Raw genomic sequence first — 26,056 nt, forward strand, 5'->3', positions numbered from 1 at the left:
GGTTTTGAAATGAGACTTTCATGACACTTTCACATCATTTCAGTTTTCATTGTGCAATCCACCATAGATATCCATGCTTTAATAATGACCCAAAAATTTTCAATGGGGTTTAAATTAGGTGAATTTCCTGGCTACTTCAATGTTGCTGGGTAAAGAAGCTCTTAGCAAGCTTAGAATTGTGGCATGGGGCCAAATCCTGTTGAAATACCGCATCCCTGTTAGCAAACAGCTTCTGCAGTGTAGGGATCATTTTTGCCTCCAGAATGTTTATGTACTTTTTGCTATCCATCATTCCTTCAATGGAGTGAAGTATCTGAGGCCCTGAAGTTGTGAAATATCCTTAAAGCATGACCTGGGTGGGTGTTTGGGGGATTGCTGGATGTGGCTGGATCAAAGAGGTTTTCCAGGTAAGCAGATGAAATTTAACCTGTAGCAATGCCGCTCAAAGTGAGTTTTGTTGGAAAATATCACTTTTTCCTAATTCTCCAAGCCCAGTTGAGATATTTCTTGCCCAGGATAGATTTTTTTGCTTCATAGCATGTGTCAAAAGCTGTTTTTTGAGGGATGTCAAGTCTGGCAGCCACATTCCAGAAGGCGATGATATATAGTGGAAGCATGTATATTAACCCCACGAGACGCAATCTCCCTTTTGAAGTCTCCACTGGTCTATCTCCACACTAGATTATCATCTCTACATGTGGTTTTTCTTTTTCTTCCACAACATCCTTTACAGGATCTGTCCATGGAACCTGTCTACTTATGTGACTTAAAGATCTAGATTAGATTAGATTGTCTACAAGTCATGATGTCCACAATGTATTTAATAAAAAAGTTTCCAATGAAAACTGCAAACTACTTAATCATGCCCTTTGTCTATTAAATATCAATTCCAACTAAAGTGGAAGTGTAAATAATAGCAGAGTAATACAACAGACAATTCCAGATTTACAGGTATTGCTAAATCAGGTATGTATAAATCTAAACTTGCACATATCCATTGCAGGGCTTAGACTTAGCATTCTTCACTTGTTCCAACTAATTCACTCACTACATATGTACAGGTTTCATATACATGTTTACAGATCCATAAAATTTTCCAAGGGGAAAATTTAGTTTTTTTCTTTCTTTTTAGTTATTTTAATAATTACAGTAGAGCATCGTTTATCCGAATCAATTGGGGACTGGGGTTGTTCGTATAACTTATTTTTCAAATAACCAATTATGTACGAAAAAATATATTAATTTATCCCGTGTTGAAATTTTTCTCCATTGCATGTCGCTTTGTGCTGAATTTTCGTCGATGTAAAGNTAGAATAGTAAATCGCGTAGCATTTCGCTGAGAAGACATGGAAGCGATTATAAATGAAAATCCGACGGAACACATCCCGACGCTATAAGGCGACGCGATTAAAACTCGTATTACGATGCGATCTTCTCGATTATTATTAACATTAAAACAACGTACGATTGTCGGATAATAAGATAAAACTTGGAAATATTTGTTCACCTTCGAACAGATTCTCGACTCCTCGCAGCCAGTAGTAGATGATGCTCGACGGTCGACGGTGCTGCACCACCGCAAAATACGACGCTGACTATTTTAAATATAAATTTATTCTATGAACTCTTTCTTCTTTAGTTTTATCGGAAAAATTCTCTAAACTAATCGGAAATTTAAAATCTACGCTCAGTTTTATTTTCCTTCGTATAATTCGAGTGTTAAATTTCTTTAAAAAAATCACAATAAAACAAAAATATATATTTCCGTCTATGGGGGATGGAAACACATTCTGACATCATTGGATGGACGAAGGTTCAATATTGTATATATTCAACATGAGCATTATGAACTGCATGAAAAACATCAAAACAATAGTGTATTTCTTCCCACACATGAACCAACTGGATACTAGTTATTGAATTCACAATTTCAGCAATTCAATGTCTCAGATCTTGAAGAGTAGGAGACAGATGGAGGACAAATACCCTTTCTTTTATGTACTCCCACAGATAAAAATTGCAGGGGATAATGTCTGGAGACCTGAGACCACAGATGATAAACAAGATCTTTTCCATCTCTTCCAATCCAATGTCCTGGAACGTTGTTGTTCAGATAACACTGGACTTTAAGTGGAAGTAAGACAGGGATTTTCTTGCATCAAAATGAAGTTGTTTGAATCTTTTTGAAGTTGAGAAACAACTAGTTTTGTAGCATGTCAGATATTAAAATGCAGTCACAATTTGCTTGGCAAAAAAGAAAGGTCCATAAACTATGCTTATAAAAATGATACAAAACACATTTAGCTTTGGCAAGTTTCTTTCATGTTCAACAACAATACAAGATTTTCACTCCCCAAATTCTAACATTCTAGCGATTAACCTTACCAGAGAGATGAAATGTTGACTTATCTGAAAAAATTAGTTATTTGGAAAAAATTGTCCTCTTCCATAACCTGCAGAATTGCAGCACAAAATTCAAACCTGTTATAGTTGTCAGGATGCAATGCCTGCAGTAATTTTCATATGCATATCGTTTTTAAGAACATTCCATACTGATATTTGAGGAATTCTAAGTGCAATGCTTGTCCATGTTGTGGATTTCCTAAGGCTTCATTCAAATGCACCTCAGATGCACTCAACATTTTCATCTGACATGCAAGGACAACCAGTGCTTTTCCATTTACATATGCAAGTAGCATCTAAAAATTTTTATGCCACCCATAAATTTGCTTATGATAAGGCAGCTGTTTATTGAATTGACAGCATAATTCATGTTGCACTTCAGCAATGGATTCACATTTTGCAAACTGCAGCATACAAAACAACCACTCCTATTGTGTGCCATTTTCTTATAAACAATTGTATGCTGCTATGTGGCATGGAATGGAACTTGTAGTGGGCTGCAAAATTTTTAAAACTTTCAACTTTCCTCTATCCAGTGATATGCAGAATATACTTTCATCCCTTTGTTTGAAATAAAAATCTGCTCCATCTTTTTGAATAACCCTGTATATTTTAGTAATTTTTTAGATTCTTGTAACCACACATTGTAATGAACATTTTTACTTCAATGTAAAATTGTAGAAAATATTTTTTTTTATAAAAATTCTGAATAGAGTTGGTTATTTTATGTTAAAAAAAAAAGAAGGTAATAGAAAAAAAATTTTTTAAATAAAAACATTCCTTCTCTGAGTTAAAACACTCAATCTTTTTTACCAACTTTGAAGACAAAATCTGACAACTTTTAAAAAATCAAAATAAGTAAATTTACTTAAACCTTTAAAACATTTTCCAAATGTATTTTGCCTTTAGTCATGACCACATCAGTGGAATTATATCAACCACTTTCTGGTGGCATTTTATACCACGCTATCTTATCCCAGCATGCATCCAGTGCCATCCCTTTATTTTAATTTATTATTATTTACATATTTTATTATATTTGTGATGGCACTGTATCATTGATGTTCGCTACATTCAGGTTTTCTTTTAGACCCTTAGGGAGACTACGGCCTTGCAGCCTAAAAACTGCATGCCAACATCAAGCATAGAAGGTACTGTAGCCATACATATGCCATTCAGAGGGATCCTACCTTTCTGTACTATCTATCTCCTCTCCCTCCCCTTTCCTTATTTAAACCCAGATAGTATATAGATGCAAAAGCCAGAAATCATACATTCTGTATTTCACAATGAAACAGTGCAATCTATCAAAAGAGGAAGTTTCAAGGCATGTGAAGAGCCAATCTCTTAAAAGAAAAAAGATACATTTTCAGGATATTTGCATAGGTAATAGAAAAATGGTAAGTCTATATCCTGTCAATACTCTTGCAGTGGAAAACGTGCACGAGATGGAAAAATAAGATAGTTCCATCAAGTTCTAGCCTTTGCAAGTTTTAGTGTATTACCTTCAGATACATAACAATAAATTTTCCCAGAGCTAGGAAAGAAAGCAAATTTGTTATTTTTCAGTTGGATTTTTCTAATAAATTTGACATCAAATTTAATTTGTTTTATACTTTCCCAAATTCTACTCAGACACATCATTTCTTTTGAAGAAATTAGGCATCAAAAAGCAGACCATATGCAATCAACTACTAACTTCCTAGTAGGGTAATAGCACCAGTTGTCAACTGTTTAAAGCTATTTGAACTTTGATATTTTTTATTAGGATATGTAGTAACACGAAAAGCAAAATTCATATTAATCATCATTATATTAATCTTCATCATTATCATTAGAAAAAAATCAAATGATATAAAAGATGAACTGTTAGCAAAAGCAATAGTGACAAATTTTTATTAAAAATTTAATATGATACATTTGTGCTAAAACTGTTATTTTCTGATTCAATAATATCCTTAGTATATTATTACTAAATATTATGTTTGATATTTATATCAAAAACTGGAGAGTTACTATCACAATAAGAGTTTCTCTATCTGAAAATGCCTTTTCCAAACTCATATAAAACATTCAATGCTTTCTGATAAAGAGTTCATTTTTATACTTTAGAATCTCAAATTTATCTCAAAATTTAGTTACTCTCAATCTTTATCTAGAAATCTGAGCTAGTTCTTTGTCTACAAAAGAAATTGTGAATTTCACCTTTATCTAAAACATTAGCTACTGCTAGTTAAATTGACTGGTTTGGTGATTTTAGATACCAGTAAATACAAAAACTTTAAAAACTATAGAAAGCAGAAAAACTAAACTGATAAAAATAATTAGTTTGGTAGTTCTAGTGTTAAAGAATTCTATTTTCAAGTCAGTAAGCAAACTTTTTCTATTATAAGAGAAATTTTGAAAATGTAATTTTATATTTTTACATTTACAGCCTTCAATAAAGAAAAACAGACTAGACACTTTAACAATAAATAATCATGCAACATTTTAAAAAACATTTAAATGAATCATCTTTAGAGAGTACAGGCTAAGAAATGCTGAAGTAGAACAAAAATTTAAATAGAAAATTCGGCTCAAATAATTAAATCACATTTCATAAATACATACAAAATTTGCAATAAATATTTGGAAACAAAAATTAATGTGCACAGTTTTCAAATATTTCTTGTAAGGCAAATTTCTGAAACAAAAATGAGAATCATAGTATCTGGCATTTCCACAATTTTCTTATAGATTTTCTTTTTTGTGTATTTTGCTTCTGTCAATATTTGTATGGATTGATATCTTGGATTGGTACACTCATAAATCTTAAATTTTTCCAATGCATGTTGGATCCATTTATCATTTCTAACAAAACCTGCATAGTGCCCCACTGCCTATATGCATATCACATGAATTGTCTATGATTCAAATTTTCATACCATGTTCAATTCTTTCTTATTCTATTTTTAAATTTCTTTAACTTGTGATCTGACAATGATTCATTAAATGGGTTAAAAAGATTTGTTTAAAATACTGATTCACTGTTAAGATATCTAATTCTTCTTTATAATTCTACCAGCAAATGTTTTTATCTCTCTTAAGTAGCAAAAAATTATATATTATTTTTTATTACATTAGGATGTAAATTAAAGTATCTAGCATTAGAAACATTTGCTTTAATTATAATTTAAATGCTTTCAAAATAACAAAAATCTTCCTTATTATACAGTATCTAATTAATAGTAAATTTACATCTTAAACAATTATAAAAATGTAGAAAACAAATATTCATTGGCCCATTCTTTTTTCTTTTTTTAAATATCTTCAAATAGATATTCAACTACTTAATGGACTACTTTTTACTGAGACTAACAGGAATTTTTCATCCAAAATGTCTCATTCTGTTCACAAAGCTAAATTTCTTAAGTTTCTGTTTATTTTCAGTATTTAAAATTAAACATTCTTAAAAACAATAAAATTTTATCTTTGCCAGACATCATTTGCATTCCATGATATTTCTAGCTATTTTATATGAACACAAATATCATAAAAACAACAGATCCAAGAAATATGATTTTCCAAAACTAAATATATATAACATTCAATTTTTTCATTTTAAAGTTTCTTTGATTTTTTGGAAATCCTTCAGAAAAACTTAAAATCACATTCATATAAGACAGAGTGCACCATTGGAACAAGATAATCTACTGTCACATTTAGCATACATCATATTATTTACTAAATACAGTAGAGCATCGATTATCTGACTCAATTGGGGACTCAGGTTGGTCGGATAACTGAAAAAATCGGATAACCGAAAAGAAGGAAAAAAATACATTATTAGTATATCCCATGTAATTAGTTTATTAGTATATTGCTATTAACCAACTTCGCATTGAATTTTCATCGATGTTTAGCCTAACAAATTTTTTTTAAAATAATAATCGTCACTATTGTATCATTAAAAATTATTTTTAAATTATTTTATTGCTCACGAAACAAACAATCACTCATAATTAGAAAATTAAGTCCCGTTTAAATACTGGCCTCCCTTCAATGGTCAAGCCATTGATGCCAGCTAAAACACGCAAAAATTTAACAAAAATAATATTAAAGTAGCCAAGACATAGCCAAATATTGTAGTGCCACATCACTAGCAGACATTTGAAATTTGCCGACTAGAACGGTCGGTTAACCGATGTGACGGTTAATTGGGGGTCAGATAATTAATGCTCTACTGCAGCGGTCCCCAACCTTTCGATCGCCGCGGACCGGCCAACGTTTGATAATTTTACCGCGGCCCACTGAAGGGGGACGTTGATTGTTTATATTTTAGATTAATTTAATTTAATAATTTTAATTTAATTGTATTTAAAAATGCCTTTAAAGTAATATACAGTTACACCAAAAAATAAATATAATGTGGTTTAAAATTTTAACTCACTAGTACGCTAAATCAATGAGAATCCTGAGTTTGTTTCTTTGCAACGAGACGGTTAATAGGTTAATCTGGGGGTAATAGGAGACAATGATACCCGAAGTGTGTTTCTTATGTCCAGTTTATTCCGTTGTTCTGTCTCCATTAAAAGTCGCACAAATCCGAGGAAATACCATAGTAAATAAAATGGAAATAATTTAATGTTCCTTGGGCGGCCCGGTACCATTTGATCCACGGACCAGTACCGGTCCGCGGCCCGGGGGTTGGGGACCACTGCTCTACTGTACATAATACAAGGGTCATTCAAGGTTAAACGAGACTTTTATTTCTACAGACCAAAAGGAATGTCCAAAACATGTATAAACTACATCAATTTTTCGAAATACTCTCCATCTCTATGTAGACAGTGTTTCCAGCAGCAGGGTAGGTACCTGATACCTTTATGGTAGACAGTGGGCTGACATCATAGTCAGCACAGGAAAACTTGCTGCAGTTCATCTGTCTGGAATTTTGTTCCTCCCAGGTGCTCTTTAAGGGTCCCAAACAAATGATAATCACTGGGAGCTAATCACCTTTGATACAAAACTGATTCAGAAGCTGCTCACATGTTGTGTACCTATTTCTGATCACATGTCAGCTGTGTACCTATTTCTGATCACATGTCAGCTGTGTACCTATTTCTGATCACATGTCAGTGTTGGAAACCCATCTGGCACACATCCTGTGGAACAGTAAGTGCTTGTGAATGATTTTCTCTACATTACTAACACTGATGGACACGTCTTCTGCAATGTATATCATGGTTACTTGCCAGTTCTCCAGGATAACTTGCTCAACTTATGCGATATTCACTGGTGTTACTGCAGTTGGACAAACATGTCTCTGTGCTTCATTTGTCATCGGCTCTCATCCTTTACCAAATTGTTGACACCATTCGTACACTCTTGCCTGCAATAGCATTTGTTCCTCATACCGTGTACCCAATCTTCTCAAAATTTCAGCACGTTTAACCCTTTCCTTCACGAGAAATTTGATTACACACCACTGCAGACACATTATTTTCTGCCATGATCGCTAAAACTGCTACGCATGCACAAAATATGTCATGCTTGCTACTGAAATCTTGGAATGGATAATGCTACTCCCTCTTTGGGTTTTATTGTGCTACAGTTACTTTTTGAAATTATAGACTCAAAAGTCTTGTTTAACCTTGAATGACCCTTGTAGATGTTTTTATGTAGATAAACAATACTGGTTATTCAGTTATATTTTACATCATCATTCACATCAAACAGTAAGTGGTATAGTTACTTTGACCAAGATGCTAAACGATTCAATAAATTGTTTTTGTTTAGATAACAAAACTGGAAGACAAGAAGACACAGAAACACTACTAGAAATTGTGTCAGTTAAACAAAAATTGATTGACATGAAAACATGCCTATAGATAAAAATTCCTCTTAGGCACTTTTCTGGAAGAAACCTTATAAAGAAAAATAGGATTGACTATTGGACTTATATAATCCAACCAAAAGGAATGAAAGGAAAGCAAAACATTCAAAGCAGCATCACTCCTGTCAATTCATTCACACGGCCTACCTCTATATAGGGTGGCACCCATCAGAAACGAAACACACATCCAAAATTACAAAAAAAGGAGCATCCAAAACCTAGTACAGTCGCAGAACCAAGCAACACAACACAACCAGAAATAACAGCATATCCAATGACCCAAGATGTCAGATGAGCCTGTTCAGAATCTCTCTGGATGATTAAGTGACAAATCACCACCTTCCGGCTGGGCAGGCGTCGAAATGCGCCGATTTACAACGAAAAAATTCAAAACAAATCTTTCGGATGACATTTTTAAATGCGATTAAAAAAAAGAAAGAAAGAAAAGAAAAAAAAGGACGAAAATCGGAGATCGCGACTGTTAATTGCGGCCTTCGAGTATTAGCTTATCGATACAAAACGAACAATAATTTACTGTTTAAGAATTTTTTTGTCTGGCGATCTTCGATGAACCGAACGCATCGCGCTCGGAGTAATCGGAAACTGAAAGCGTAAATGCCGTCGTCTGAATACGGCAAAATTAATTGAAAATTAAACACGCATTGGTAAATTAGGAAGCAAAATTTGCATTAAGTAGTAGTTAAATACGTTAATAAAATAGAATAGTAAATCGCGTAGCATTTCGCTGAGAAGACATGGAAGCGATTATAAATGAAAATCCGACGGAACACATCCCGACGCTATAAGGCGACGCGATTAAAACTCGTATTACGATGCGATCTTCTCGATTATTATTAACATTAAAACAACGTACGATTGTCGGATAATAAGATAAAACTTGGAAATATTTGTTCACCTTCGAACAGATTCTCGACTCCTCGCAGCCAGTAGTAGATGATGCTCGACGGTCGACGGTGCTGCACCACCGCAAAATACGACGCTGACTATTTTAAATATAAATTTATTCTATGAACTCTTTCTTCTTTAGTTTTATCGGAAAAATTCTCTAAACTAATCGGAAATTTAAAATCTACGCTCAGTTTTATTTTCCTTCGTATAATTCGAGTGTTAAATTTCTTTAAAAAAATCACAATAAAACAAAAATATATATTTCCGTCTATGGGTGAACGGTAAAATAATCGGAGAGAAACAAATAATCGATATTAGAAGGACTAAAAATGATTGATTTCCCATTTCGAAACGCTGTATACGATCCTAAAGGTGCCACAATTAGCAGATGACAAAAAATCACGCTTCCCAAATTTTATTTCTCTTCCCATACACTTATTAAGCCAATGATGTATCTTTCATAGAAAATAGACGAAGTTGATTGAGTTGATTGAAGAATTATCTAATAAACAGTTTCCGGATTGTGCACTAGATTCAAACGATACAAAAATAGAAATGTTTTAAAATGTTTTATTTCTCGATATTTTTAAACTTTATTTAAGCGCGTCCGATGGCTTCTCGGATGCCCACCAATGGCCGAGTCGATAAAACCAATTCGCGCCTCGCCATCGGATTGGCCATGTGGAGTTTTCCGGGTTTCTTCACGTCTGTAACGCCTGAATAAGAGCCAGTTGCCTTTAAAATGACCTCCCGAAAGGCATCCTCTAGGCAGATCGCCCAAGTATTGCGTTGCCATAACTTAATACAACAACATTAGTCGAGTTCAAATTGGTAGTCGCCATTTGTGATTATTTTACTATACATTAAATTAATTTAATCTCCAAAATGTCAAAAAAACATGTGTTTACTGATGAATTAAAAAAGAATTATTCAGTTTTGAAAAAAGTTTATGATCGTATTGACAAAGTCAAATATGAATTAGGCTTTTCAGAATTTTCAGTAACTCGTGGTGGGCGTTCGGACATTACAAATCAGAGCTGTGGAGTGAAGAAAAATTTGTCGACTCAGGCATTTTAAATTTGATTCAGTTTCCTCGCGTTTTTTTATGCAGCGCTCGAGAAGCGCTTTACAGCGAACACACTGAAACTGGTTTCTAATTGGTCAATACTGCTTGTGACGTCATTTCGCTACACTCTCGCTGCATAAAAAAACGCGGGTTTTTTTTTATTTAAATAAAAGAAAATTTATTTTATACTTAATAATTTTTTAAAATATATTTGTATCTTGTTATAATTCATTTATTTTAAATACAAAATGCAACAATGTAATTTATTAAATATATATCAACAGTTTCCTTTGTAGTATTTGTGTTTAGTAGTTAAATTATTTTGACCCAATTGAATTTGAATATTATTGATTCATTCCTTTCTTATCACCGCTCTAAATAAGTACTCTATTTTTCTGAATAAACCAGACTAATTGATTAAAGTACATATTTTTCTTTTCTGAGCTAGGGGCTTTTATTAAGTCTTTCCGTCCTGTAGGCATTAATAGGACATCTTTAAGCAAGCCCTTTATGGGTTTGGCTAGATCCACAATGGGGCGACCGGGTGATGACGGACGGGACCCAACATATACGGACCACCCCGAAAAATTTTTGTGGATTTCCCAACACGTCCGGATTCGATCCCGGTTCCCCAGAGCGATAGGCTGCAAGCTTGCCCGCTCGGCCATCCAGCCTACAGAACAAAGAGCTGAAGTAGCTAGGTGACATATTTTTTAGTTGAATTAACTTTCCTGGAAAAGTGAAATTGACGTGCAAAAGCTGTAGAATAAAGATGTAGATGTAGAAATTTATCGCCCTCTTTTTCCTCTTATTAAATATTTGTAAAAAATTAATTTTTTTATACAAATAAATATTAATGTTATTAAATATTAAAAATACTAACTATAACAGTATTTGTGTAAATGCCCGAGGCTCCTTTCAGAGTTTAGAGCAGAAGACCCCCTATGAGCTTAGTGGCATAACGAACATAACTGGCGCCCGGGGCACGACACTTTATTGGCGCCCCCTTCCCAGAAACACATATAGTTTGTCTTGGAGACCATTTGGGCTCCCCTCTGAGAGTGGCGCCAGTGAATGATACGCCTTACACTCCCTCGCTACGCTACTATATAAGCGCCTCTGCCCCCACAAAATGACTTGGTTTTTAATTTTGCCGGAGTCGGTCTACTAAAATTATCAGGAGTTGGAGTCGGAGTTGAATCTTTTTTACCGACTCCGCAGCCCTTTTGCAAATTACTTGAAATGTGCGAAACATAAGGCAAGCCTAATAGCAACGGAAGGAACTTCCTCAAATATATTGTCATATTTTAAAAGTACCGATTTATTTTCTGTTTTGAGTAGTTTCTCAAAATTGTCCCGGTTTGAGAAAAAAATATTATGGTAAGCCTATATTATTTATAGGACTACACAGTTCTTCCGCTTTAATCAGAAAGTCCTCCTTTTTAATCTGCTTTACGTTTAACATTTTTCCGCCATCAGATTTCGCTCCGTAAGAAAAGAAAATACTCTCTCTTACTTCGTCTCCAATGCAGCACTCACTTAATCCTTGCGAAATGTCAAATGTAATCCATTCGTAACACCGTACCACGAACATAAAATTCGAATATTGGTTCGATTATAGAACTTTATAGAATTTTATGTTCGAATTAAATTCGAACATAAAATTCGAATATTGGTTCGATTATAGAACGATTGTAAACGTTCCAGAAACGTTGAAAATAGTTCGTTTGAATAAACGTAAAAATTCTTTAATTAGTCTGGAAACGGGGGACCTAATTCTTGCATTCTGTGAAAACGGGTAAGATTGGCTATAATGTAATTATCTTAATCTTCACTATCGTTACTTTTTGCCCAACGAAGCGGGTCCTTGCAGCTAGATTCTAGATTACTTAGAAAAACAGTCTTTTATATATATATAAAAAACTATAATACATACAAATAAAAACCCAGCGAAGCGGGTCCTTGCAGCTAGTATATATATAAAAAAGGAAGTGTGTGTCCCTATATTTCACTTTTCCGCCAAAACTACACATAGCACGTGAATGGTGTTTGTATGTGGTAGTAGCCCCAAATCTCCATTCGTGCACTATGGTGGTTGCGTCTCGATAGCTATAAGGGTGCGGGAGATATTGGATTGGAAGTGGTTGATTTCGAAGATTTTCTATTTCGATTTTTAAAATGTTCGAACCGTTTTAAATTCGAATTTGTATTGGAATTGGTTCGATTATAGAACGATTATAAACATTCCAGAAAATTGATCAAATTGAAAATAGTTCGTTTGACTGGACGTAAAAATTTTCTAATTAGTTTGGAAACGGGGGATCTAATTCTTGCATTCTGTGCTATAAGGGTGTGGGAGATATGGGTTGAAAGTGGTTGACTTCGAAGATGGAAGTATCAACAATGGAACTTATGGAACTGTTGAGTAACAAAGGAAGTGTTAATATAAAGCGGCATGCAAGATTTACAGGCGATGTTTTGCGGTTTTTCGGAAAATAGAACATATTTTTAGACTTATGTAAAAATTCTCTGATTAGTCTGGAAACGGAGGACCTAATTCTTGCATTCTGTGAAAACGGGTAAGATTGGCTGTAATGTAATTATCTTAATCTTCACTATCGTTACTTTTTGCCTAGCAAAGCGGGTCCTTGCAGCTAGATTCTAGATTACTTAGAAAAACAGTCTTTTATATATATATATATATATATAAACTATATTACATACAAATAAAAACCCAGAGAAGCGGGTCCTTGCAGCTAGTTATTTAATAAAAAATCTTTTTCTTCGATAAACTTTCTTACAGAAAGTTATAGAATATTTCGTTTTTCAACGAGATTGTTCATGTTCTGACTACATTTTCTTGAACGTCTATCGATATATTGGATGCAGTTGTCGAATAAACACAGTTTCTATGTATTCGAATTTTTATACATATTTTAATTTATAAAAATAAATTATAACTGATAAAATTACGTACACTAAGAAGGAAAACTACTATTTCAGAAAAACAAAATCTACGTATACAAACGCATTCATTTTTGGCGTACGTTTGACGTTTTCTCGACGAATGAGCGAGTGAATTCGGCTTATTTGACAAGTTGGCAATTGGTATCGGTGTCGTCGGTTATTTATCAACAACTCGGAATTTGATTTCTGTGTCCTCGGATATCATACAAAGTTTATTCAACATGAAGATGGCCGATGGAACTAATATTTTGAGGCGTAACAGGCCGGGAACGAAAGCCGAGGTACTTAATAATTTCCTCGTAAATCATAAATACTGTCGTTTCTTTATTTCGTAGAAGTACATCGGTAAATGCTATCTGTTTGAAATTTTTCATTAATAAAATGAAATTAAATCGATAAAGTTACGAATAGAGTAAAAAAACGGAAAATACAATTGAACAATGGTTTAATGTGGTATTGATGGTGGTAATTATGCGATTAATGTGCTGTACCATAATTTGTTCTGGTTAAGAAATTTTGACATTAGTTAACTTATTGCTAGAATGATCAACTTAGACTGTCATTTTGACAGTCAAGACTTTTCGAGTTATTATATTCGTTGCATTTCTTATATATTTTCGACTTACTAGAATATATTTTTAATGAATGAATGTTTTGAATTGAATGTTTCTTTGGAATAATTATGGCAAAAAAAGCAATATATAAATTGTGAAAGAAAAGTTAATAACATTTTTATAAGGTATTGATTGTCATCTGTTTGATGTTGTCCATAAGTGATGTCATGCCTGAAAGGGCAGGGGGAGTTTAAGAAATATGACAATCTATGACAAGGAAGGGATTTTAGGACAGTGTGATGTCACTACTTACTAAATATACAATTTGGATTATGGGTGGATGTTGTATAATAAAATTGCATGAATTAATTGTTGTATGCCTTGGTGCGCTTTTATTCTGCAACTCTCTGTATTGATATTGCAAAACAACTTGGATACATCACTCACTAGGGGCATTTGCTTGGGAATAATATACCCTCACACATATAATCCATAAAGGGTGAGCAGTAGGCAAAAGGAGACTAGAATCTTACAAGTTACCTATCCAGAAGTTTTCTTTACACCATCCTGTACAGACTTGCATCTATCTCCTGTACTCCTTTGCTTCAGACACACACACATCCCTGTTCCAGCACACTTCTGCATTCTTGTTCTGACTCAACACCTTATGTTCTCTCAGATACTCTTCCATTCTTCCAACCAAGATTTTCTCAGCCTTTTCCTGCTGTGCTTCCTATCCATTTTCCCCATTTTTTCCATCATATACTCTTCAACAGCTCTTTCATTCTGTCAACGTGGCAAACTATTGTAGGGCCAATTCCTCCACCATTTCGACCATATTCTCTTCCAGCACTTATTCATTTCTCAGTCTCTCCTTGTAATACCTCACATTCTTCTTAAATACCTCACATGCAGTAATGTGACTCCTGTAACTTTTCTGCTAATTACATACATATTGTACATACATATGTAACTTGATAATTCATCATGTCCAGGAGTGGTGATAAATTATGGAAATTGATCAGTTATAGAAAACTCTAGGAACTACAGTAGAGCATCGATTATCTAAATTACTTTAGGACTGGGGTTGTTTGGAAAATTGATTTTTCGGATAACCGATTATGTACGAAAAAATATATTAACCTATTCCATGTTGAAATTCATTCAAATCCTGGCATGTCCTTAAGTATCCTCTCATGGTTGCACCAGTGCTGCCAGTTAAAACACGCACACCAACAAAAATAATATTGGAGTAACCCAAGACATAGCCAAAGAGTGCAGCATTATAGCACTAGCGGAAATTTAAATTTGCCGACTGGAAAGCTTTTGGTTAATTGACGTTTTGGTTGATTAATATTCGGATAATCAATGCTCTACTGTATAATTAAAACGTATTTTGAAATACTTTTGTAGTTTTAATTAATGCAATATGTAACTTATAACCTAGTTTTTACAAAAAATTTTGGAATACATTTTATCAAAGCTAAGAATATAACTTAAAAAAATACCTTACATACTTTAAATCTTGCCAGAATGTTATATAAAGACAAAAGAGCATTTTTTGTGTGTGCATATTACATTTTAAAAAACTGCATGTTTTTTTAACTTTTTTTGTGCATTCTTTTGTGATTACTAAGTTCACATGCTACATTGTGATTAAGTTTGGAATTTCTCTCCTATTTTGCTGTTCGTATCCTTCGATGCATTTTGATAACATTTCCTAGACTTCTTTGCAATTAAAATGTCAAGAATTAGATATGTCATCTTTGTCATCGTCATCTTTATCTGCTTCTTCATTGTTTGTTCTTGTTCGTTACTTGTTCTATTATTTCATTGTTGTTCAAAATTTCATATTCCAAATCCAAGCTACATTTACATCATGCTGTTCTATTTGAAAAGTGTTATACATCATGCAGCAATAGGTCATGTACTTTTCAAAACCAATACATGGAACTATTATTGGGCTTATGGATACATAGCTTCCAGTTTCATTAGTCATACTGTGTTTAAATTGTTTAAAATTTGTTTTTACTTATTTAGATATTATTGAAATGCCAGTTAATTGTTGTGCCTTGGTGTAATGCCAATAATAAAATATGTCCAGGTTTGAAATTTCACAAATTTCTGAATGATCCAATAAGAAAAAAAATAGAAAGTAAAGATAAAAATTCTAAAAAAAAGTCAATCAATAAACTTGGATCTACATCAGACATTTAATTGAAAATAATTATGAAGTTACTAGTATTGGCAAGTTTATAGTAGTAGATTTGTGTGTTTGTGCTGGCAGTACCTGGCGTTGATATGTTGTGTGATCATGTACATGTTTATGGTGCCTCCACTGAGATGGCTGCTGTCATTTTTGTTGGCCATAATTTCTTATTTTTCATTAGGTTGTTTTAGTGAAAATTTTTCTTGTCCCAATACCCGACAGCACTCAAAATATTTTATTTTAGATCCAAAATGCATGAATATTGCAGATTGAATTGTTGAAATACATTTCAGAAAATATCTACCAATAGATGATGTTCTTAGTAGAATTATGAAACTGGTAAAAATCATCATGGCAATTACATAATAATAAAGCAGAGTCAGAACGGTGCTTTTCAACATTGTAAACAATATAAACTTTTATAAGGTGCACTATTTATCCTGGAAAACTAGATGCACTGTAGTGCTTTCAATTGAAAAAATTCTGGCAAATGTTGACCTGTTGTCTGCAAATACTAGGATCAACTTTTACACAGATCTATGGACTTTTACAGAGATTCAGTTGGAAGCAGTTAGTCAATACAGTTAACTACTGTTAAACATTTATCTAATCAAGTCAAAAATCATTTATTTATGTAATGAAGGTGAGCCCAGATAAAAGGGAAGTACAGGTATCCCTCATACAACATGGTACTTCTACAACACACTTTTGCTCTTCTAACACGGTTTGGGAAACTCTCCATACAAATTTTCACATTTTAAGTGTAAACTCCATTATTTGATATTTTTTTTTATTGAAGAAAGCATGTGTGTTGTCCAAAATTTGTCCACAAATTTTAGAAAATTTAAATTTTTAATTTGTTTTATGCTTTCCTTGATTTACTTTAATGAAAATTGATAGTACAATTTTTTCTTTCTTATCCTAAATTTCCTATCAACCAGGTGTTCTTGTCGTTACTTTCAGACTTTAGCCCTTAAGATTGTCACTGTGTTTGGATTTTATTGATTAATCTTTGTATTTAGTAAAGTGTAATTAAATATTTTTAGGTATGTACTATTAAAGTTTTTTTAACCATAGGTAAGTAATCATTCACAAAAATGACAAACAAAATATGGTGGTATCTTGGTATCCGAACTGTTCTGAACTGGAACAATTTGGTATTTGAGCACAAATTGTGAAAAAAATCGCTCAGTACTCAACTAAACAAACACCACCTGCTAGAACAGATTATTGATTAATAACATATTTTTATTTTATCATCCATAGAAAATTATGATAAAAGTAAAAAATGAAGACGACGATAATATTTCTGATCAAGATCAACTAAAAAGCTGAGACGACAATGATACTTTGTAAAAAGAAAACACCCCCATTTAACTAAAATTAATATAAACAGTACTTTTAATTGTGTTTGTTAGTTAATTATTGATTGGAAATAAAGTACTGATTACTTTAATAAACATATTTCCTTAGTAACCAAAAAGAATAGTATACTTGTACTTTTTGTTAACACCTGGAACCTAACCCTATGTTTTGCATTGGTCCTTTGTTTTGTATAACATGGATTCTCCTAACACAGCAGTTTTTTGGAACATATCTACTGTTTTATATGAGGGATACCTGTACTACAATCAAAATAGTTAACAAATAAATATTATATGTAATTAAACTTTTGAATTCATCATAAATATGAAATTTAAACATTAACTATGCATAGCATTTATTACATACTAGCAGGCCCCACCATGTGTTGTTGTGGCTCAAAATGTATCTATTATAAATGTATAACACTTCCCCCATGGGGGGAAATTTTTCGAAAAATCCCTTCTTAGTGTACATTCTCTTGACGTACCCTATTAAAACACAATCAAAAATGCAAAAAACTGCATCTAAAATAGTATAAATAGAAGCAGAGTTTGTTACAGTAAGCCTGAATCCTGTCCATCTCCCCCCTCAGTGGGGGGGATTTCAACATGTGTATTATATAAAAACATGTGCATATTCAAATGCAACATTGTGTCAAAGTTTCAAAGGAATTGATAGGAACAAATGAGCGTTACATTTTTATTTATATAGATAGAAGATGATCTGCTTTACTTCATCCTCACAGAAAAGCAAACTTAGATTGTCGTACTTGCAGAGTTAGCATCATCTGTTGGACATAAAAGCCTTAATCCTAGATGATATCTTTTAATTTATATGAATGTTTAACAGAATAACATACAGCCTATGTCCACCCTGAAGTTCCATTTTAAATATTGATGAAAGAGTTTTTGAAATCTTATGAGTAGTTTCAGATATTACCTCATACATTCAAACTTACAAATTTTACCTCTTTATAATATTAGTATAGATTTAGAAAAAAGTTAAACAATTTTAAAATAAAAATAGAGCTTGCTTTGGAAAATTAATTGATATAATTCCTACTTTGAGTTGCAAAGATAAATCACTATCTTCTCTAATGGACTCAAGTTCTCTGCATTCACAAAGTAAGTGAAAAATGGAAATTGGCTTATAACACTCCCTACACTTGTTATTTGTGATCTTGAAAAAATTTGAATCGCTCAGCATATACAGTAGAGCGTCGATTTTCCGAATCAATTGGGGACTGGGGTTGTTCGTATAACTGATATTTCGGATAACCGATTTATGTACGAAAAACTAGTTTAACGTATCCGATGTTGAAATTTTTCTCCATTCCGTGTCGCTTTGCGTTGAATTTTCGTCAATGTTAAGTCTAACAAAGACTATTGTATCGTTAAAAATTATTTTTTTTATTTTGTACAAACAAAATAAATATACTGAAAAATATAAAAACAACAAAAAAATATACTTCAGATGTTAATTTAGTATCAAAAACGTAAAATATTTGAGTAGCCTAAGACATAGCCAAAGATTGAAGCGCCACAGCACTGGCGAAAATTTAAATTTGCCGACTGGAATTCTTTCGGATGATTGACTTTCGGAAAATCAACGCTCTACTGTAGTTTTTAGTCTTTTCAGTTTGAAAGATATTTTTGAATAAATATATCCATTTGAAAGTAGAAAAGTTAAATTACTTGAATACCAACTTAATATAACCATAATATAACAATCTTAATATAACCATTTTTGACATAATAATCATAATTAATCTTAATTTTTCATATACATGGTTTTTGTAGTTAATTCCTCATCCCTGTCATATGGTGTAGATCAGTGTATAAAGGTCCATCTAACAAGACAATGAAAGGCTACAATCTTATATTTGAAAGGGTCTTGGGATTGTTATGGTATGTAGAGTGGGCAATAGGCCTCCTTTCGGTAGACCCTAATAGATTTTGTGTAGTTCCAAGTTAATGTGTTGAGGAAGTGGGTCTGAATGAAGCAGTCAGAATGTTTGACATGTAGGAATAGGCTATAAGGACTGTTGTTGAAGGACTTCAGAAAGGCTTCCAAATCAGGCTTGTGTTGCCATACAATAAGGACGTTGTCGACATATTTAGAATATAAAAAATGTGGTCCAAAAGATCCAGTAAGATTGTATTTTCCAGTTTTCTGTCATTTCATGTAAGTTCTTAATAGCAGACTACCAATCGATACACCTCTATCCTGTAAGTATGTGCAGGACTCAAACCTGCAACTCTGCTTACTGTGTTGATGCATTGCCAGTTATGCTACCTGGACCTCCAAGCAATTCTCTACTTCCAGGCATATTTAATCTTAGATATAACCATCCACAGCAGTGGCGTGCCATCATTAGAAGCGGTGGAAGCGCCACTTATCTTGTATTTTATAAAAATAAATATATATTAATTTTAATTTTATGAAAATAATCATACAATATTTTATTATAACCGCATTATGTATCTTATTACAAATTTCTATACTACACGTGAAAAAAAAAAAAAGATTGCTATTGTATATTCGAATATTAGTGGCGGAGTGGAATCTCTGTATTGTCAGATTCCAAACAGCCAGATTTGCGCATGCGCTTTACAGAGCACCATCCTCACCCGGTTTAGCCGGTGGAATCACCTTGGGTCGATGCTTGGGTCGATAACGCTTCCAATTCTATCCGGGACTGGTTCTGGGCTGTTAGCCGCCCGCCTGCTAGATATTTGGCCGATTATGTGAATAACGAGTAGATTTATAACTTAACCCAACCAATAAGAATTTACTGGTACGTTTTTACGATAGTTCTGTATAGTTGATGGGAGTTAAAAAAATCCATTAAAATATTTGATATTTTTATTCCGCTCTCCCATTTTATATTACTCGCGGATTTCGATGTTAAACCGGTGATATTACGATTTCGTATATCCAACCCCTTCTGGGCTCAATCGTACCACACCGTAAATTGGTTCAGTGTATGTGATTGTTATATAGGTGTGGTGAGTAGTAAGTTTTTTGTACAAATTTCACCCCTAGGTTCAGCGGTTTGCTCTGGGCAATGATGAATCAGTCAATCAGGACAAGTAATTTTATATACGTCAGGCCCAAAGACCAAAATTGCTCATTGAGTGCAAAAAACGACCACAAAGTGTCATGGGTTTCATGATATTTGACCACGATGCATTCTGGTTAGATTAGGTTACTTGGACAGGTTGAAATTGGTTTGAATGTTTTAGTTAGGATGCCTGATGTTGATCGGGGACATGCAGCTCTCAGAAATGTTTTAGCTGTTGTTACAAGCATTAATCCATCAGGTCTCTATCAGTTAAGAAACAAGGATCTTCTTGATTGACTTTATGCTTGTAATGAATTTACAATTTCTGAGAGTAACTTTATTAACATTCAGGACACTCAACTTCACACTTTGCTCAGCATTCATGTTAACATCTGGACATAAGTAAGGGTTTATAATGTGTCACTGTAAAAGATACTGTATTGATTTTTAAAAAGTGCAAATGTTGCTTAAAGAACATAAAATGTCACAGTAATAGTTCTTGTAAAAGTAAATAACTTTGAAAAAATTCTTGATCCTCATAAACACTGATTTATTAATAAAAGTTCCTCACAAAGTAATTATTTTTGTTAAATTAGTTGTTAGAAAATGTTGACATTTTGAGCACTGCAACAGATTTTCACAAATGATTATATGTTGAGATGTAACCAAGTAACCTAACCAACCTAACCTACCTAGCCTAATTAATGAGAAGTAACTTGCATGTATGCTTAAAGTATATAGTATTGTTTTATGGAAAGATGACAAAATCTAAAAAATGTGTGTTGAAATTAAGCATGATCTTGTGAAGAAGAAAAACCCAGTAGATGACCATTATCCAAGAACCTTTTCCTATCAACCATTGGTAGGAAGCTATGTACAGTTTTTTTCTAATACATAATGTCATCCATTAATTTTGTTCATTCACTGGCATGATATGACACATTAACTTAGAATTTCAGTGAATGACTTTGGTAGTCATTCTCTGAAATTCTAAGTTATTGTGTCAAATAATGCATGTAGCTAGTCATTTACTGGTTGAGTCATCCTATGCTACTTTTCTTATCTATATATATAAAAATGAATGTGTGTGTGTGTGTGTCTGTCCTTCATGCATTACCACACCGTTTATCCGATTGCCGTGAAACTTTGGGAANAAACGTAAAATATTTGAGTAGCCTAAGACATAGCCAAAGATTGAAGCGCCACAGCATTGGCGAAAATTTAAATTTGCCGACTGGAATTCTTTCGGATGATTGACTTTCGGAAAATCAACGCTCTACTGTAGTTTTTAGTCTTTTCAGTTTGAAAGATATTTTTGAATAAATATATCCATTTGAAAGTAGAAAAGTTAAATTACTTGAATACCAACTTAATATAACCATAATATAACAATCTTAATATAACCATTTTTGACATAATAATCATAATTAATCTTAATTTTTCATATACATGGTTTTTGTAGTTAATTCCTCATCCCTGTCATATGGTGTAGATCAGTGTATAAAGGTCCATCTAACAAGACAATGAAAGGCTACAATCTTATATTTGAAAGGGTCTTGGGATTGTTATGGTATGTAGAGTGGGCAATAGGCCTCCTTTCGGTAGACCCTAATAGATTTTGTGTAGTTCCAAGTTAATGTGTTGAGGAAGTGGGTCTGAATGAAGCAGTCAGAATGTTTGACATGTAGGAATAGGCTATAAGGACTGTTGTTGAAGGACTTCAGAAAGGCTTCCAAATCAGGCTTGTGTTGCCATACAATAAGGACGTTGTCGACATATTTAGAATATAAAAAATGTGGTCCAAAAGATCCAGTAAGATTGTATTTTCCAGTTTTCTGTCATTTCATGTAAGTTCTTAATAGCAGACTACCAATCGATACACCTCTATCCTGTAAGTATGTGCAGGACTCAAACCTGCAACTCTGCTTACTGTGTTGATGCATTGCCAGTTATGCTACCTGGACCTCCAAGCAATTCTCTACTTCCAGGCATATTTAATCTTAGATATAACCATCCACAGCAGTGGCGTGCCATCATTAGAAGCGGTGGAAGCGCCACTTATCTTGTATTTTATAAAAATAAATATATATTAATTTTAATTTTATGAAAATAATCATACAATATTTTATTATAACCGCATTATGTATCTTATTACAAATTTCTATACTACACGTGGAAAAAAGAAAAAGATTGCTATTGTATATTCGAATATTAGTGGCGGAGTGGAATCTCTGTATTGTCAGATTCCAAACAGCCAGATTTGCGCATGCGCTTTACAGAGCACCATCCTCACCCGGTTTAGCCGGTGGAATCACCTTGGGTCGATGCTTGGGTCGATAACGCTTCCAATTCTATCCGGGACTGGTTCTGGGCTGTTAGCCGCCCGCCTGCTAGATATTTGGCCGATTATGTGAATAACGAGTAGATTTATAACTTAACCCAACCAATAAGAATTTACTGGTACGTTTTTACGATAGTTCTGTATAGTTGATGGGAGTTAAAAAAATCCATTAAAATATTTGATATTTTTATTCCGCTCTCCCATTTTATATTACTCGCGGATTTCGATGTTAAACCGGTGATATTACGATTTCGTATATCCAACCCCTTCTGGGCTCAATCGTACCACACCGTAAATTGGTTCAGTGTATGTGATTGTTATATAGGTGTGGTGAGTAGTAAGTTTTTTGTACAAATTTCACCCCTAGGTTCAGCGGTTTGCTCTGGGCAATGATGAATCAGTCAATCAGGACAAGTAATTTTATATACGTCAGGCCCAAAGACCAAAATTGCTCATTGAGTGCAAAAAACGACCACAAAGTGTCATGGGTTTCATGATATTTGACCACGATGCATTCTGGTTAGATTAGGTTACTTGGACAGGTTGAAATTGGTTTGAATGTTTTAGTTAGGATGCCTGATGTTGATCGGGGACATGCAGCTCTCAGAAATGTTTTAGCTGTTGTTACAAGCATTAATCCATCAGGTCTCTATCAGTTAAGAAACAAGGATCTTCTTGATTGACTTTATGCTTGTAATGAATTTACAATTTCTGAGAGTAACTTTATTAACATTCAGGACACTCAACTTCACACTTTGCTCAGCATTCATGTTAACATCTGGACATAAGTAAGGGTTTATAATGTGTCACTGTAAAAGATACTGTATTGATTTTTAAAAAGTGCAAATGTTGCTTAAAGAACATAAAATGTCACAGTAATAGTTCTTGTAAAAGTAAATAACTTTGAAAAAATTCTTGATCCTCATAAACACTGATTTATTAATAAAAGTTCCTCACAAAGTAATTATTTTTGTTAAATTAGTTGTTAGAAAATGTTGACATTTTGAGCACTGCAACAGATTTTCACAAATGATTATATGTTGAGATGTAACCAAGTAACCTAACCAACCTAACCTACCTAGCCTAATTAATGAGAAGTAACTTGCATGTATGCTTAAAGTATATAGTATTGTTTTATGGAAAGATGACAAAATCTAAAAAATGTGTGTTGAAATTAAGCATGATCTTGTGAAGAAGAAAAACCCAGTAGATGACCATTATCCAAGAACCTTTTCCTATCAACCATTGGTAGGAAGCTATGTACAGTTTTTTTCTAATACATAATGTCATCCATTAATTTTGTTCATTCACTGGCATGATATGACACATTAACTTAGAATTTCAGTGAATGACTTTGGTAGTCATTCTCTGAAATTCTAAGTTATTGTGTCAAATAATGCATGTAGCTAGTCATTTACTGGTTGAGTCATCCTATGCTACTTTTCTTATCTATATATATAAAAATGAATGTGTGTGTGTGTGTGTCTGTCCTTCATGCATTACCACACCGTTTATCCGATTGCCGTGAAACTTTGGGAAGTTGTTTAATATACTCTGGCGAAGGTTTGTGGCATAGTACGATTGCCATAAAACTTTGGAAAGTTTTTTTAATTTTTTAATACACTCCCGCGAAGTACATTTATCCTACGATAGATGGCGCGCGTTTACACGAGCATTAGAGCACAGTGTGTCCGATCGATTTCAAATTGTGAAGACCATTTCCCCCCTTCAAAAAATATCTCTATATATGCATTTGTGAACTGTTATTTACGATATTTATAATAATTTTTGTTTAATCACTTTATTTCAACTTTTTTTTGCTAATTATGTATTCGCTCGAACTTCGTTAAAACCTTAACTGTACCCCGAACAACAACCGAAGTTGTAGGAAGAAATTCGCGTATTTTACCGATCTAGGTATCCCCCCTTTTCCAAATTTTAATATCGACTCAAAATAATTTAAAAAGACAAATTACAATAAAACGGTTTATTATCCAACTATCAGAAATTTCACAACATGCCAAGGAAGAGAGGAAGGAGCAATTAAATAATTAAAATTATAAAGGATTAAAAAATATATATATAAATGGGGAATATCGCACTTCTGACAATCGCTGCAAGTGTGTGGGCTAAATTTGGAGAATCCGTGCTTCTCGCATGGACAACTGTATGTGGCCGGCTCACGCGTCGAAAAACCTTCCGATTTATTCGTGTACGCACCAGACGGAAAAACAAAAAATATCGTGTATCCACAAAGCACTCCAATAAATAAATAGAATTGAAACGACACTTTGAAATGTTTTCCCGATGAAAATGAATAATAATAATAAGTTTCAATAAAAATAATAAAATGTAAATTGAATTTTATCATAACGAGTTTGCTTGAATTTCCTTTCCTCTGAGATCGCAGCAATGTGCGACAGGTAAGCTAGTAATACATAAAAGCTTTGCCATGAATTCATTGAGTGCTGAATTACTTTCAATGTTGACTATACTTGAGAGACTGATGCTGAGATGACTTTTTTTAAACTTTCCATTCTGTGGATAGTAAGAGAGCCTTTTCCCCTGCCTATTGTGATTTTGGCCAGGCTTACATTGAGGCTGGGTGGATGGGAGGGACAGATCCTTCATTTGCTATAGACTTCTCTTGCAAAATGATTTTGAAGTGACTGCAGAATGTTGTAGCAAAAAAGAGAGGAACTATTACAAAACAAAAATTGCAGGCTTTTTAAAAGTTGAAAATAACTTATATTACAAAATGATTGATTTCTATTACCTTTTATCATTTAACTTTAGTTTCAGACAAACCATTCATATTAAAATATAATAACACTATACATATTTTTATTCCTAAAACTAATGCTATATAATAAATGATGTAAATGAAGACCAATATCCAAAACCAGTACAAATTAACACAAAATAATAGCCTTTTCCAGCAAAAAGTTATTTATTTACCTAACATTACATCTGTATAGCCATCAGGATCAGACAATTTTAAATAGAATTCTTTAAGGTTTAAATATAGTGTTCCAAACAAGAATTATTTAAAATATAAAAATTTGAAAAACAAATAAAGCAAAAACATTGTAAATTACGGATATAGATAAAAGTGTACAATAATCATGAAATTATACAGAATAAAATAAATAAATAAAATAAAACTAAATATTTGTATTAATATTTGGAATCATTGTTGCTGGAAAAGCTGTTACTCTATATATCTTATAATATAATTGAGATGGGTTGATAATAACAATAAGCACAGAGTCCAAACAGTTAGGAGTTAAATGTTGAAATTTG

The 26,056-nt window shown here is 33.2% G+C and overlaps 2 protein-coding genes across 2 annotated transcripts in view; one reads left to right on the forward strand and one right to left on the reverse strand.

Moving 5' to 3' along the window:
* Positions 1 to 1,596, reverse strand: part of LOC111622029 (SIN3-HDAC complex-associated factor-like) — a 44,492-nt gene extending 42,896 nt beyond the window's left edge. The window contains exon 1 of the mRNA XM_023364327.1: positions 1,508 to 1,596. The gene's annotated coding sequence lies outside the window, so the exon portion shown is untranslated. The remainder of the gene's footprint in view (positions 1 to 1,507) is intronic.
* An 11,487-nt stretch (positions 1,597 to 13,083) lies between these two features.
* Positions 13,084 to 26,056, forward strand: part of LOC111622021 (MOB-like protein phocein) — a 71,047-nt gene continuing 58,074 nt past the window's right edge. Inside the window, exon 1 of the mRNA XM_023364321.1 lies at positions 13,084 to 13,501. Within this exon, the coding sequence (XP_023220089.1) occupies positions 13,442 to 13,501 (60 nt within the window). The 5' untranslated portion in view covers positions 13,084 to 13,441. The remainder of the gene's footprint in view (positions 13,502 to 26,056) is intronic.

Source organism: Centruroides sculpturatus, unplaced genomic scaffold (assembly GCF_000671375.1).
Source record: "Centruroides sculpturatus isolate CEXI.00-Female unplaced genomic scaffold, Cexi_2.0 scaffold225, whole genome shotgun sequence".
Taxonomy (NCBI): Eukaryota; Metazoa; Arthropoda; class Arachnida; order Scorpiones; family Buthidae; genus Centruroides; species Centruroides sculpturatus.